The 15,518-nt window shown below is 36.2% G+C and overlaps 1 protein-coding gene across 1 annotated transcript in view; it reads right to left on the bottom strand.

Moving 5' to 3' along the window:
* Window positions 1–15,518, bottom strand: part of LOC146135975 (uncharacterized) — an 81,032-nt gene that overhangs the window by 8,053 nt on the left and 57,461 nt on the right. Inside the window, exons 58-73 of the mRNA XM_083396114.1 lie at window positions 14,944–15,115; window positions 14,430–14,573; window positions 13,817–13,987; window positions 12,801–12,940; window positions 12,307–12,414; window positions 11,388–11,559; window positions 10,175–10,292; window positions 9,661–9,805; window positions 9,195–9,327; window positions 8,066–8,262; window positions 7,283–7,424; window positions 6,828–6,957; window positions 6,011–6,140; window positions 5,315–5,467; window positions 4,362–4,531; window positions 70–214 (exon numbers count right to left, since the gene is read on the bottom strand). Of these exons, the coding sequence (XP_083252240.1) occupies window positions 70–214; window positions 4,362–4,531; window positions 5,315–5,467; window positions 6,011–6,140; window positions 6,828–6,957; window positions 7,283–7,424; window positions 8,066–8,262; window positions 9,195–9,327; window positions 9,661–9,805; window positions 10,175–10,292; window positions 11,388–11,559; window positions 12,307–12,414; window positions 12,801–12,940; window positions 13,817–13,987; window positions 14,430–14,573; window positions 14,944–15,115 (2,370 nt within the window). The remainder of the gene's footprint in view (window positions 1–69; window positions 215–4,361; window positions 4,532–5,314; window positions 5,468–6,010; window positions 6,141–6,827; window positions 6,958–7,282; window positions 7,425–8,065; window positions 8,263–9,194; window positions 9,328–9,660; window positions 9,806–10,174; window positions 10,293–11,387; window positions 11,560–12,306; window positions 12,415–12,800; window positions 12,941–13,816; window positions 13,988–14,429; window positions 14,574–14,943; window positions 15,116–15,518) is intronic.

Below are 15,518 nucleotides of genomic sequence, written 5' to 3'. Positions count from 1 at the left end.
AAACACGTCAAGTTTAAATGAACAATTTGTGGTAAGCATTTAAAAATTTGAAATCAAATCAAATCTAACCTCTTTAAATACTTGTCGATTGCCTTGCGTTGCGCAAACGTCGAACAAGCACTTGTTAAAGAACTTATCGGCATCAATTACGCCATGGCAAGCACTGAAGGTTCCATTTTGCTTGGTAAGCGAGCCGCAGAAGCTTTCAGAACTCCTATGGAAACAACAGAGTATGTTATCACATTGCAAAGAGCACCGGGTTTTTGATGTCGAGATTGGCTGTGTATATGTATTTATTTGTGGTTAAAAACAGTTAAACGAAACTTATTAAAGTTTTTTTTTTAAGTATATCCTTCAGTTGTTAAACTTTTTCAAAATAAATCTTACAGTTTGTAAAATTGGTCAAAACGCGAACAGATAGAAGGATCGGAAAGTAACGGTACAAAACGGAACGGAAGAAAGGGAACGGAAATAAAAAAAAAAATTTTTTTTAAGTAACGCTATGCAACGACACGTATCGCAACGCAATTTAAAGTAACGGTGTATGAAATCCTACTTGACTCTACGCAACGTTACCCAAATGTACGTAACGAAAGACAGAAAACTACTAGTAACTCTAAACTTAAAGTTAGGCAACGATATGTAGCGGGATAAAACTTGACGTAACGATTCGCAACGATGCGTAAAGACACGCAGAAGTGACACGTTAAACGGCAATCAAATTGTCTACACCCCAGTCAGAAATTTTAATGCGGGCCTTACTCGAACTATCATCGGTGTTAGTATCAGGGCTGGGGTGCCACCGTAAAATAGCATTAGCTCCGGCTCCAGCTCCGGAGCCATCAAGCAATTATTAAATGACTCCGGCTCCAGCTCCGGAGTCGTAAAACTAAATCTTTTGGCTCCGGCTCCGCAGTAGTAAAACTCATATCCTTTGGCTCCGGCTCCGGAGCCATCAAACACAAACCCAATAACTCCGGCTCCAGCTCCAGTGCCACCAGTCACTTATTCAATGGCTATTTAAAAAAGTTTTAATAATTGCTTTTGGCGAACTAACGTTGGAGATAAAAATATAATTTCTTAGCTTTAGCACCACAAATTGAAAAATGGCCCCAGTCCACAAAAATAATAAAAAGGGCTCCGGCTCCACAGAAAATAATAGAAATGGCTCCGGCTCCAGCTCCACAAAAATAATAAAAATGGCTCCGGCTCCGGCTCCACAAAAATAATAACAATGGCTCCGGCTCTGGCTCCAGAAAAAATGCTTAGCTCCGGGCTCCAGCTCCCCAGCCCTGGTTAGTATGGCCCATTACCAGATTACGACAGAAATCCCATAGATATATCCCAGCTGGGAGACCGGAAAGGTAACATCGGCCCATGTTAGATTTTCTTTGATTTCCCATACATGGCATCCCACATATGGTTCAAGCGTGAAACTAGCCTGGCCAAATATATTCCTGCTTTACACCAATTTTAAAATAGCAAGCAATCAATATTTATTGTCATTAAATTTCCCCGCACAGATGCACAATAACAGCACGTACAGAAATATCAAACGGTTATTTAAAAAAATGTTAAAAACAATTGAATAAAACGGCTTAAAAGAATAACTTACGAATAATTAAATATAAACACAAATAGAAAAAAATAATTAAACATTGCTGTAATAAAAAAAACATGGATAGAACTTTTGACATCACACGAGTTACAAACAGCAAAATACTAAACAATTAGATCATAAGTTATGGCCAATTCTTTCACAGAGTTTTGACAGTTGATGGAATGCTTAACCAAGAGGTTCGTAAACAATAAATGGCTAAATGTAACTGTTGACAGTATACTCATAAGTAAACACATATTAATGAAATTTATGCCTGAGTTTTGGTTTTCATATCCACTTGTAATTGTTTCTTGGTGGTTCCAAACACAATATTGAGTGTTGAGTGAGGATATGGAACATCTGTAATAACATAATTAGTGTTAATGTATGTGTATACATGTATATATACATATATGTATTAAAATTATGTGCTAGTAAAACGTTTGAACTAACTATGTTTACAAAAGCAACAAACCAAATAAAGCCTTTTTCTTAATAAAAATAATTCATAAAATATGTAATCATAATTTAAAATTTATGTTAGTCACTTTATTTTAGAAAAAATCCTTAACTTGGCAGTTTCTTTTTGTTCTTTGATAGCATTCGTGTAATCTCTGCATCCCTGTGTGGATGTAGCCTTTTGAACAAAATAGTGCTTGCAGGAATGCTTGTCTGTAGATGACTTTTTGAAGTGGTGCACTTCAAGTTCTAAACAAAAACAGTTAAATGGCCACAATTTATATAAAAATGATGTGCTTGTAGTTGTACCCTCCAAATAATCACACAAAACACATATTTAACAATATAGCACACAGGAAAGTATGGCAAGTGTACACACAATTTTTTTAGTAGACCTAACCTGCACCCCGATTTGCCTATGATTCATAAGTGGGGTGAATTTTAATATTTTGTGCACTTGTGAGATCTCATCAAAACATGCCATACTTTCCAGAGTAGGTCATATTGAACCAAAAAATTCAATAAACACATTTAACACAATATATTATGTATGTAGAGACAATCATTTAAATCAAAATATTTATATAATGATATAAAATAACAAAACTTGGAATAATCCTCACAGTAACAAAAAAATAAACCATACCTTTTTGTACCTTTCATACTTTTTTCTGGCTTTCAATTATAAAGAGTATTCCACTTTCTGAAAATAAATACATGAAATATCTAAGGAATGTATATTTTTATACAGAAGTAAAATAATTGTCCTTGTGTAAACTGCTTCAATTATAACTTAAAACGAGGTCCTTGTAAGAATTATTTCTTCATTTTATAGGCAAAGTAATAGTTTTTATGAACTTTCATTATAGATACTTAGTATTTTTCTGTTAAAAAATCTTTAAAATCAAGTGGATTAACTCATAATTTAGCTAAAACTCATAAGATGAAACAATATAGTTTTAAGTGGTATTGGGATATTTTCTAGTTAAACATTTTAACATACAACTTTAACATTAAAAAAAACAACAACAGACATTTTGACTTACCATATGGGGATTTGGTTTGAGATGGACTTTACATTTCTTCATCATTTTTTCTGTTCAAAGACAATGTAGCATCGAGCCTACAACCTTCCTTAGCTGCATAGTAAATTTCGTTGTCCACAAGCTACAACTGCACTTAGTTTCATAACATTTTCATGATACGCAAAAACTTAAAAACTTGCGCTGCTTCTTCAATGCATCCGTTTGGTAAAAGAAAACAGTTCACTTTTAAAAAAAGGTCGAACAACCCGCAACAATGGTTGTCATTGTGACGTAACGTTTCCCGCCAACAATTTTAAATTTGTTAACGGTGATTTTAAAAAGTGTTGCTGGTAATTTTAAATTTCATAACGACGAATTTTTTTTTAAGATTATAAATCATTTAAATAAATAAAAATGTTACACCTGGTAGTGGCCAAGAGTCAGCTTACACATAAATAAATGTTACGTTCGCTCGGTCGATTTTTATTTAAAAATCGATTTCCTGCCGGAGTCTCATTAAGAACAGTTTAGGTATCCAATATGTTTGGTATTATTAGTACAACGACATTTTCACGCTTGATCCATAAAACACACATTGGTTATATCACATGTTTTCAAAAAAAACTAGTTTATCCTCACCCTTGAGCTCATCGTAATTTGGTAAAACTTAGGAAGCTCAAAAAATGGAACCCGTGATGAACAAGTAATATTAAAAAGTCATTGATGTGGGCTTAAAAAACATGCAGGAAATACCATTGACCTATCTTCGATTTTTCCGCGGGTTATCATAGAATATCATAGAAACAGTTTACAAAAACCTCAGCAATTTTTCCACTTAGAATAAAAAACTACTTTTTTGTCGCTAAAAATTTTTCTACTTTGTTTAAAGTGAATTATTTGAGCTTAAAAACCATGCAAGAAATATCATAGGCTAATCTTCGATTTACCCGTGGGCTATCATAGAATATCATAGAAACAGCTCTTAAAAACCTTAGCAATTTTTTAATTTACAACAAAAAACTAACGTTTATGTATCAAAACATCTGCTACACAACATCTTACACTAAATTTCGTTAAGATAAGTTATCTTAATTTATCTAAGATAGGCCACTGCTTATTCGAACATGCCTAGTAAGGCCCAGGGATAACTCCAAGATAATTTCTGACTGGGACGTAAACCCAATTGTCTATATACGTGTGTCTATACGTAAACCTAACCCAATATGTAACAATTTTATGTAATTTTACAAAAGTAGTAGACACAGAGTACAGTATACCATTTCAATTCATCACTTGGTGAACAGACGGACAGCTTTGTGGACTCCGCTGAGCAACTTCCAGTCGTGTAACTCTCTGCCATTTCGCGGAAGGATTTCGCTTGCTCGCCCGAGGACATTTCAAGGTCGTCGCTCTTGTTTCCGTTAAAGTTTCCACAAAGACCGTGAACCTGAAAGCAAATTAAAGAAAACAGCGGTTGTATAATTCCGTCTATATCAATGGTTCTCAACCTTTTGTGCTTCGTGGCCCCCTTTGATAGGATCTTAACTCTTGTCCCCCCCCTGCTCATAAAAATACCTACCAATGTATTTAACGTGTTTTCACTTGTTTTACTTCTTGTTTTACAATGGAATTCTTGGTTTGCAACTTAACTTCCTTTAAGGAAATACCTGTTTCTGGCATTACACGTTAGTTGCTCGCCCAACAGCATTTGACGGACACCTAATGATTAGGCGAAGGTTATCGGCCAGTAATTAGTCGCCTGAAAAAACGCTAACGCCGCATTTATGGCTGCATTTGACGCTGCAGTACAGTAATTGTTTCACGACACGATAGGCGGATTTGATCCAAATTTTTCGCGATAATATTATTAAATTATATCGTTTTCAATTCCCGACATAAAGGACAGAACTTTTGTAATACCATGACCTAGCTATGAGAGTTATGCCCGTGGCCCCCAATCACCGCTCCGTGACCGACGGGGCCAAGGTTGAGAAACCCTAAGCTATATCTTATAACTCTTTTTGAGACCAAATTTAGGATTTGCTGCATCGTTTGAAAATTCCTTTTTATGAAATAAATCTCTATCAAAAAAACTTTAACACAATAACTGTCTTTTTGCGTCTCAAATATTTTAAAAGCGTTAAAAAGCGCTAAAAATTGTGTTTTAGCATACTTAGCAAATTTGGATCATGTTAATGTTTTCCACGAAACATATTCTACATTACTTTACCTCTTTCCAGTAGACGGTCGAAATGTTAATCCTTGCTTCGTAGCCGTTGAAAAAAACCTCAAGTCCATACTTGGAGATAATGACCCACGCATGTCCCGTAGGTTGCACTGAGAACTCGTCCGATGTGTAGCCTAGCACCACTTCCCCGTTTATCTAACCAGGATTTTCTGAATTGAAACCTAGAAACCTAGGTGAACCTGACTAACTGCTAAATGATGTGTTTCGCGTAGGCCACACTGTGAGTTCGCCTTTCCAAGGTTAAATGTAAGTGAAAATCGAATATTTCTGCATTTGATTAAAAGGGGCCAACAACAACCTACATCATGAATGTAATCAGGCTACTTTTTGCAAGTGTTTTTCGAACATTTTATGTGTTTTCTTTTTGATTTGTCAAAATGTGTAAAACCCTTAAAATTGTTTTGTGCGCATTAGTTATTGTGGCGATACGCTTGTGAATTTTATTTAGGTTTACTTTCCGTAATATAGAAACCAGTCAAATGCAAACTACCTCCGTATGGTACACGGCCAGTGATTGTTATGTCATTTAAAAACCGAATGGCCTAAAGCCGCTTTTGATAGCCAGGCAACGTGTTTACTTGTAAGATTATAGACAATACCCACTTATACTCGAAACATTTTCACTTCAAAACACGTAAGAAATTATTCCAGATGTATAAAAATCTTCGGTAAACTTACTCGCGCCACACCGTCCTTTTCAAGCTTTACCACGAGCGCTCCGCCTTTAAGGTTAATGGTAATGTCTTTCAGGTAGGACACCATCGTGTTACCGTATCGATGCTCGTTCTGTGAAATAATCTCGAACCATCTAAATTGGACAAAATAGACTGCACGGATGTCTTTTAAGAACGCGTTTTAATTGAATTTAAATTGAACAAGGTTGAACTGTAGCATAGGATGTGTATTGGAAATTGCGTTGGTCAAAAGCCCTAGAGCAAGCGTACCTGTAAGGTGCATACACGTAGAGTATAGTTTTGCCCTCTTTACGAACATCACACACAAAAGTCTGATTTCCTGGCTAAACGAATCACATGCTTTCCTTATAGATGGCATTGTAAATATTACCACAAGTCCTAAACTTATTGCGCGAAAGGGCGAACCCATTTCAGCCAATTAAATCGCCTAAATAAACGGAAATATGATTAACTTGGGCGGTGTGTGATTTCTTGCCCGCCCTGCTCGGCCAGGCCATTAAAGACAATCAAAGCTATCAAAGCTAAACCGAACACTTATAGATTTACAACATTGGCAGATCACAATTCTTTACAATGCTAATGTAAATGTTGTATTAATTGTAAGACAAGTGAATTTGATAAATACTTGCTTTACATGCTGCTATTAAATGAAAGTGTCGTGAATTGTTTGAAAGTTAAACGTGGCCATTTTTATACAGGCTAAGAATAAATCGACATTTATGGTCGGTACAAAATGACTTCAGTAGTTTCTATCGCAATTTTATCGCGTATTGTTAAACTTCAATAGAGATGTAACGTACCTTGGATCGAATCTATCCAGTCGCGGGGTCTTGGAGAGATAGTAGCTGCAGACTCCCATAAAATCAAACCAGCCGCTTCTGTCGAACAACCTGTAGTGAGGATCTCCCCATACAGCAGACACTGCGTACCCTGTAACAAAATGAGCATCAACGTACCTTAACGATCTGTTACCATACCTTATGTTGTGTAACGTTCCGCTACGGTTACGTTGAGCTACGTAAAATTACGTTCTGTTTCGTTAAGTAACGATAAGTAAAGTAATGTAACGTTAAGTTCCGTTAAATTCCGTTAGGATTCGTACCGTTACGTTGCGTTACGTTAAGATATGATAAGTTTCGTCAAATTACGCTAATTTACGTAAAATGTCGTTACGTTACCTTGATAAAATATGCACTGCTTTTGTAACAGGAAAATGCTTGAACCGTTAGAAATGCTTGCGTGTTGTTGCGCTTACCTATTGGTAGACAAGCGTTCATTCCGTTGAGGTCTTTTCCACAAAATTCACGCTCATTGCATCTGTGGTATTCACAGGTCATTGAGTTGTTCTCGCAAACGCATATTTCGTCGCAGAGTGACGACATTAATGATTCCTTGTCCTGGGTACGATTTAAAAAGGAACAGTATTTTAGATTGATTGATTAATTATAAACTCATGGTCTGCTTTTACCAAAGGAGTAATTCTAACTAAGCTAATATAGCTTCAATAATAAATTCTATAGAATAAATTTATCTCGCTAGCCTATTGCGAATTACATACTGTTGGCACCGCTGTTTGACATCTAAATATCCTAACATCTAACCCAGCGGTTCCCAAAGTTTTCTTAATTTTTTGCCTGGTGGAGCCGCTGCAATTATTTTGATATTTCGCGGCCCTATAAAAATGCAAGAGTTAGTTGACCTATTTTTGCTTGTAGTACACTAGTGCAGTCACGTTTCTTTTCTAAAGTAACAACTTTCTAACTAATGCAAACGAATCGCTGATAGCAGGTAGTACAGCATAATAGATGCCTTATGATGTCACAAGAGACATCATAAAACACGTTACATGATCGAATAATAAAGCATAACTAAAGACAATAATGATGACAGATAATAATGTCTAAAACATGGACTAATGCTTAGAAACTTGAACTAATTCTCCTTGCGGAACCTCTGAAACTGCTGCACTGACCCTTTGTTCCGCGGACCCAAGTTTGGGAACCGCTGTTTGGAAATCTAATCCGTAATTATAACCCACCTTATAGTATCGATCCTTATAGAGGCAGCCACACTGACTGCCAGGGACACAAGCATCTCCTGAATACACGAAACCCTCGTTACAGTCGCAGCCTTCCAAACAGGGATCAGTGCAGGTAACGTTCCTGCGTTCAACGCAAGTAGGCGGACATGTGGAAGAGCACGGAGAGTAGTGGGAGTTTTCAGGACAAACAATTTCTGTAAAAGAAGCAGCATAACCTAACATGGAGGAAGGTAACGTTACGCAACGGATAAAATGTACCGTTGAGGTAAGTAAACAACACTGATTTGAATTTACGAACACTAACGAAACAGTAAGCAGGTAATGGCAGGTAGCGATACGTAAAGGAACCTAACGGCATGTAAAGCGTAACAATATATCGCTGGGCGACACGTGCAAGTGCACGGTGTGTAGTGGGAGTTTTCAGGAGATGCAATTTCTGTAAAACAGCGCAACCCTACCTACCATAGAGGAACGTTACGAAACGCAGCGTAACATAATGTACAGTAACCTGAGGGTCGCAACGTAAATGACGCCGGGATGTATCGCAACGAATTGTAACGAATCGTAACGCAACTAAACGTAAGGTAACCTAACGTAAAGTGAAGCGACGGAACATAACGTAACGTAACGAAACATCAAGGAACGTAAAGGAACGTAACGGAAGGTAAAAGAACGGAGCATACCGGAATGTAACAGGCAAACTGAAAAGCTAGTAAAAGGGTAAGTAAAGAACAGTTATTTGAATATACAAAAATAACGAAACAGAACAACAGGTAATGGCGCGTGGCGGCATTAAACCGAACGTAACGGTATGTAACGACATGCAACGGATCGTAACCTTAAGTAAATGCTTGTAACGGAACGGGACGTAGCAGTACTTAACACGTAACAAAATATCATAGGGCATAAAATACTACATCGGGACAACAAAGTGCGCAAATCTACGTGTTTAAATGCAACTATTCGGAATGGTGCGTATGCCTGTTTGATTTTGTTTGTATTTGTCAGTTTGCGCCGTCGTGTGCTGAATCAAGGCACCAACTTGACTTGTTTTCCTTTAGTAACTTGTTAGTAAGAGTTTCATAAAACAATGCAGTTACCTAGATACGAAAATACTCTTATTAACCTGTGCCAGTTTGCTGTCTCCATTCGGGGCAAATATCCACACCAAAGCTTTGACAACGTTGAGCGTAAGCTCCCACATGGTTGTCTATGGCTGTAATGGCATCGTCGTTTGCACACGCGTCAGTTATGCAATTCTGGAATTAGGCCAGTTTAACTTAATATTTTATTGTTTGTTTATATATTTGCAAAAGTTTGGTTATACTGTACTTAGTATCACGCATCACATTTTGCTACTATTTTATCGAAAATATCTTAGGTTTGTAAAATGCTCTTAAAAGGTTTTTCGTGGAATATAATAATTCAACAGGTAATTTATTTAAAAGTGTAGACAAACGGGCTTTTATTAACTTATTCACAAAAGGTGTATGACATATACATTTGAATCGATGAGTACTACATCAATCACTATACGTTTCACATACACTGGTTTCGATTAACATTTAGTTCATTTAATGCTTGTAATATACCTGTAGAAATTCTTGCGGTTGCACTTTCTTGTGGCAGTTTGCAAAGCAGCCGTTTTTGTCACTTAAAATCGAACAATTTTGCGAAAATATCGAAACGTTTTCAGGAGGGCATGGCACTTTTTTGATAGGTTGCCCGGAAGAGCATCTGATAAAATAGCATTTGAAATAAATTGCACAATAAAGCGCATATTGAATATCATTGGTAATGCGATATATAGCAAACCCCACTGAGGCTATATTTTTCTATTCTTGTCGTGGCTAACTGATTACTTCAGCAGGGCTTAATCACATTATAAAGGGCTATAGGCCTATTCATGTGGATTGCCCTATTAAGGTATAACAAATATGTTTTTTGAGGTTTAAATTATAGAATATCGTACTACAGCAAATTTTTGTTACAGGCTTGATATATCTTGTTTCTGTTGTGACAGAGACGGCACATACGCTTGGTTAAATAAAGAGAAGATTTTGACTTTCTCAAAAAAGTGAAAACAGGTTCTGCGATGATACTTACGGATTTTTCGTAGCTGTTTGATACTGAACGGCGAACAAGTTCGAATCATTAAAAATATTATTGCTTTGCAAATCTTTAAAGTCGTTTTTCGAATCTCCATCTGCGTCGCCACAAAGACCTTAATACAAGTATAAAAAAGTTAACGTATGCCGATTATAGTAGGGGTCGGGAACCTATGGCTCTTTTTGTGACGCCATGTGGCTCTTTTGATGAAGGAATCTTCATGGCAGAAAAATCTAAGCAATTATTTATCAGCATTATCTCAAATAAAACTGCACACGGCCAGTCGGCTACGACCGCTTTCCTAACTTATATGTTCTTTTTATTACATTATAGCAAATTTTCGGCGTTTCGGCGATTCCTATTTGTTTTTCGAGAGTGTTATCTCGGCCCTGCTCAGTGCTCAATTTAGTTTTTTGACAACCTAGAACCAGATGTTAAAAAAGTATTATATGGCTCTCATGGAAATACAACCAAGAATAATTGGTTTTTATGGCTTCCTTAGCTAAAATGTTTATAATTATAACAAATCACCGCTGTTAAAGCCATTCAAAATTAGCCAAATGTATTTAAAAGAAGTTCATTTCAAAATATATTGTTAAGAAACAATTATGTCGCAGAGTAACTGCTCCGTTAGTTGTTTAATTCCAATGAGATTGAATGTGGAGTGGGTTTCTCGATAAAGTAACTCAAGGTCATGTTTTTGCGCCTGGTATTCGATTGATTTAGCGTAGGTTTTTCTCCGTTCGCTATAGCTAAATTTTCGTTCTTATATAATGGCGCCAAGCATCGCATGCACAATCGTTTAATTAGGCGCGGAAATTCGCGCGTCTTTAACTTTCGGTCTTCGGGGCCAATTAGTACTTAAGTAATTCTCGTCTTTTTCGGGGTTTGATGCAGTCGGCACCTTCACAAACACTAAGGAACTTACAGACGCCCGATATCAAACTTTGATATGTTTTATTTTCGATATGTTTAATAATATTTTGTTTATACTTAAAAGACGTAATATTTGCAAATACCCCATTTTTGTTTTACAGAATGCACCGTTTCTGCACTTTCATTGCAGTGTACACTGGGCGATAACTGTACGTCGCCAATGTCAAGTAAAACGCAATCATTAAAAAAACAGTCCCGAGTGTTGCAAAGTTTTGATTTCCACATATAGATGTAATGCATAATGTTCGTAGTACGATGTGTGCCAGGGTTTTACCTTCTACTTTTCCGAAAAGCTTGGATGAAATCGCTACTTTGAGGTATGTATCTCCGTCGTAGAGCACCCGAAGCCCGAGAGTTGTTTGTAGCTCAACGAATCTGCCGTTCAATCGGATGCTTTTGACGGTTTCGATGTTATAGACGGGTAGGTTTACCACAGTTCCGTCTATCTGCAGAAATAGGCCAATATTTTTTTTTTAATTTTTGTTGGAGTTAAATCTGATAGATAGTACAGGTTTAGATATGAAGGTGGAATTAATAAATGCATCAAATGTACATTGATGTATATTACCTGGTAAACCGCAGTGTTGTAGTGACTTAAATCAATGACTGTGACTTGACTGACTTGACTTAAGTGCCCTTTTCAAATGACTTGACATGACTTAACTTCTTTGACTAAATAGACTTGACTTGACTTACGTTGTTCGGACGAATGACTTGACGTGGACTTAAGTAATTTAGTCACCTTAGGTTAAAGTTTATGTCTATCACATTTTGCACGTAAAACAATTTTCATGCTGTATATAGCATTTTTATTATTTTTAGTAGAATTATTTCCTCATAATAATCGGACGAATTCACCAATTTTTTTAGTTTAGCATTTTCTTTTTATTTAAATGACTTGACTGGGACTTGACGTGGGCAACTGATGGCTTGGACTGAGATTTGACTTACTATTTTCGCAAAAGACTTGACTTGGACTTAAAATTAATGTATATCGAAATGACTTGTTTACAACACTGGTAAACCGGTTTGTTGATACTACAAAGCAACTGTGTTCCATAAGGTAATAATGTAAAATTATTGTTTTTCGGTAAAAACGATAAAAATTAATTTATAATTTTTACTTATAAAATCATAATCATTTTTGTAAGGTTACGTAAACAAATCGATGTAAAATTTAAGCATGTCTGTACCTTAACCACTCTTCCTTTATCTAATTCCACGGTTTTGTCTTTCAGTTTGATATTAACCTTACGCAACCAAGCCACCAAGGAGTTAGATGCACGATGTTCGTTGTCCACCTGTTGGGAAAACACAGCCGTAAAGCATTTATCTTACACAGTTCAATAAATTTAAAAAGTGTTTTTAAATCAGTTGCATAAAAAGGTATTAGATAAAATGCTGTAATGTATTTCAATACAACCCTCCAACTTGAATAAATTAGCATTCGTTTGAAGTTTTCGCCTGGACCAGTTCAAAAAATAATTTACAATTAATTGAATAAAATACCTCAGCATGTTTATTGCATATCTCAAAACATTTTACTTTTATATTAGCCCTATGAAAGGAAAAATCAACGTTTCATACACAAAAATTGTTGGCATTATCTTGTACGATGATTTGTTAACAGCGAATAAATTAGCCTTCTAATATTCCAACAATATATGGTAAGGCTTTCCAACTGTACCTCAACGACGAACCAATCCGGGCTGGATTTGTTCAAATACCGAACCATGGCGTAAGAACAGATTCCCTGAAAGTCGAAGAAATGCCTATCGAAGGTCGTATAGTGTGGGTCGCCGACAACAAAGCATGACTTCTCGCTGGCTATTACGGAAACATAATATCAGGCTAACTAACCGGCTAGTAAACTAATTTCACTAAGGTGAAAAAAAATTAAACCCAATTTCGCAAGTTACTTTTCAAACTTTCGAGAACTCGGTCGTTAAAACACAATGTCCAGAATTTAGTTTTATCTTGATAGACCAGCGGTCACCAAGACCTAAACGTGATAGGTGCGACCCGCGTGGTTAATTTTTCAATCCCGCGTCATACGGCATCGAATAAACTAAAATAAGATGATTTTGTTGAAAGGAAATATTCCTTTAATGCAAATCAAACCAAAAATTGTGAGAATTTCAGTAAACATTTTCGCCAAGCTTCCAATACTAAATATATTTTATGTTTAATGGTGAAAATAACGGCCCAAATAGACGTAAAAAGCGACATGCTTTATTGTTCAAACGTTTCGGCAAATGCTCATGCCATTATCAGTGATATGAAGGCCACATCAGTTACACCCGTTTATATACAGTTACACCCGTTTATATTTCTTTATGTTAATTTCGTACTTTGGATCAAGTTAATAAAATTCCACATAAGTATTAAATCCTGCGCGCGGTTACTTAGGCGTTATCCGGTCATTTGTAAAAAGCTTGGTGAATTCTGATGTGGATTTCAAAATGGCAGATTACAACTTTCCAAAAAAGTTACGAATCAGTTCGATTACAAATGTACCAAAGAATTGTTGTTTTATTGATTTAAGTCAGTACTAAGCTGACGAAGAACCCGTGAAATTGTTGGTTTACTCGTTAATTTGAAAGCGATTTGATGCTGTTCATTTTGATACATGTCTTAAACAGTGCTATGCAAATGGACAAGGAAACTACTATTAAATCGTATCACGCTTAATTATTTGGATACCTTCGCACGATGGAACACTTCCACTCCACTTTTGGTCCAATCTGCAGGTTTGGCTACTGTCACCAGTTAAGGCAAAGCCAATGTCACAGGCGTAGTTTACAGTCGAATTGAACGTTGTGTTGCCAACCCTTTGCCCGTTTATAAAAGGCGACAGTTTCTCGCACGTCATTCCTGTACAAAAAACATTTTTTATGCAAGTAAGTTTCTAACAAAAAGTAAGATATTGGTGAGATTTTAAGCGCAGCTTCCATTGCTCTCTAAAACATTATTCAGTCAGCCAACTATGGATACACATAAAAATGTCTTTATAACTTTTTTCATATTTTTTTGAGAGAGAAACAATAATAATTTTCGATAAATAAATAAGATTTCCCGCTATCAAAATGCTTTAAGTCGTCCTGAAACCCGACAAAAAAGAAATAGATGTTTGTAAAAGATGTTAGTAAATACTATAGCTGGTGCAAAGTAATATAGTTTACATAGAATATTAATAACCTTGTGGTTCAATTTGTGGGTCTTTTCCAAAAGTGAAATGCATAATAACGAGCCAGTACGAATCTCGACATTAAACAATATTGAAAGTATCGTTATTCAGTTGATTCCAAAATCTTACCGGGATTAACACAAGACTTCCCGCAAGCATTGTCGCAAACGCATATTTCATCTGGTGCTGAGCAATCCTGATCCAATAAACAGGAGGGTGTGCATATCCGACCCTCCTTCTCAATTGTTGTTGTGTTACGAGGGCAGGTACAATCTGCGCAGAAAATTTTGTCGTGCTGCTAAGTTTTCTAAACGCTTTTCAATTTTGTATATAAGTTTTTAGCCAACTACCTAAGTTATCCAATCCAATTTATAGTGAGTGAATAAGTTATTCAATTAATGGTTATAACAACTTATTCCAAGTTATTTTAAAATTTAACAGAGTATAAGTACAGTAAAAGCAAAAAATTCACGAAAGGTGACTAACGTCATTCTGCGAAAGTACCTAAGACTATTAAAGTCAGGTCGATCATTAAAATAATCTGTGACTTTCGTCAAGTTATTGCATAAGTGTGAATTTTTTCAACTTGATTCAAATATAAAAAACCGATACTCAAATTGGCTAAAAAAACAAATAGAATTACTTTCATTTTTCATTGTACTCCTGAGCCAGGGAAGAAACGAATATACATCAGTGTAATATCCTGGAAAAGGGTGTTCCATTCCGTTCAGCGAATAGTTCAATCCGCATCCATTACCGAAGCTGACGATACCAACTTGCATCCAGGTGCTTTTCGTGCTGGCATCATTAACAACCTAAACAGGATAAGCATTTTATATCAGCAGTTGCGTTGGCGGCATATGTTTTTTTTTACGCGTTGCGCCATGTTTAATCCCACGTACAAAGAAAACTGTGTTTGCAGTACAGTTATGGCACCGATTACACGACTTATTCAGGTAAACTTTTATCTCGTGGTAGTTTTCGTTGATGTAAGGTTGTTGGCTGGATAACAGGGGACGCTAAGGCTAAATAGTCTAATCCTAGTTTTGTAAATCAAATTTTGGAGCATGATAACGTATGATGTCATCAGGATTATCACGTTGCCCAATAAACGTGTTCCAGTTTCTGTCGATTCTATTGTTCGCCGAATACACAAGGTCAATAAGCAACTAACCAAAATTTACCAAAAAATACTCAGCAACCCTTAAGTCAAAAGTC

Source organism: Ascidiella aspersa, chromosome 8 (assembly GCF_963924565.1).
Source record: "Ascidiella aspersa chromosome 8, kaAscAspe10.2, whole genome shotgun sequence".
NCBI lineage: Eukaryota > Metazoa > Chordata > Ascidiacea > Phlebobranchia > Ascidiidae > Ascidiella > Ascidiella aspersa.
Note: the sequence above shows the minus strand (reverse complement) of the source record. Positions and strands in the feature narration are given on the sequence as shown.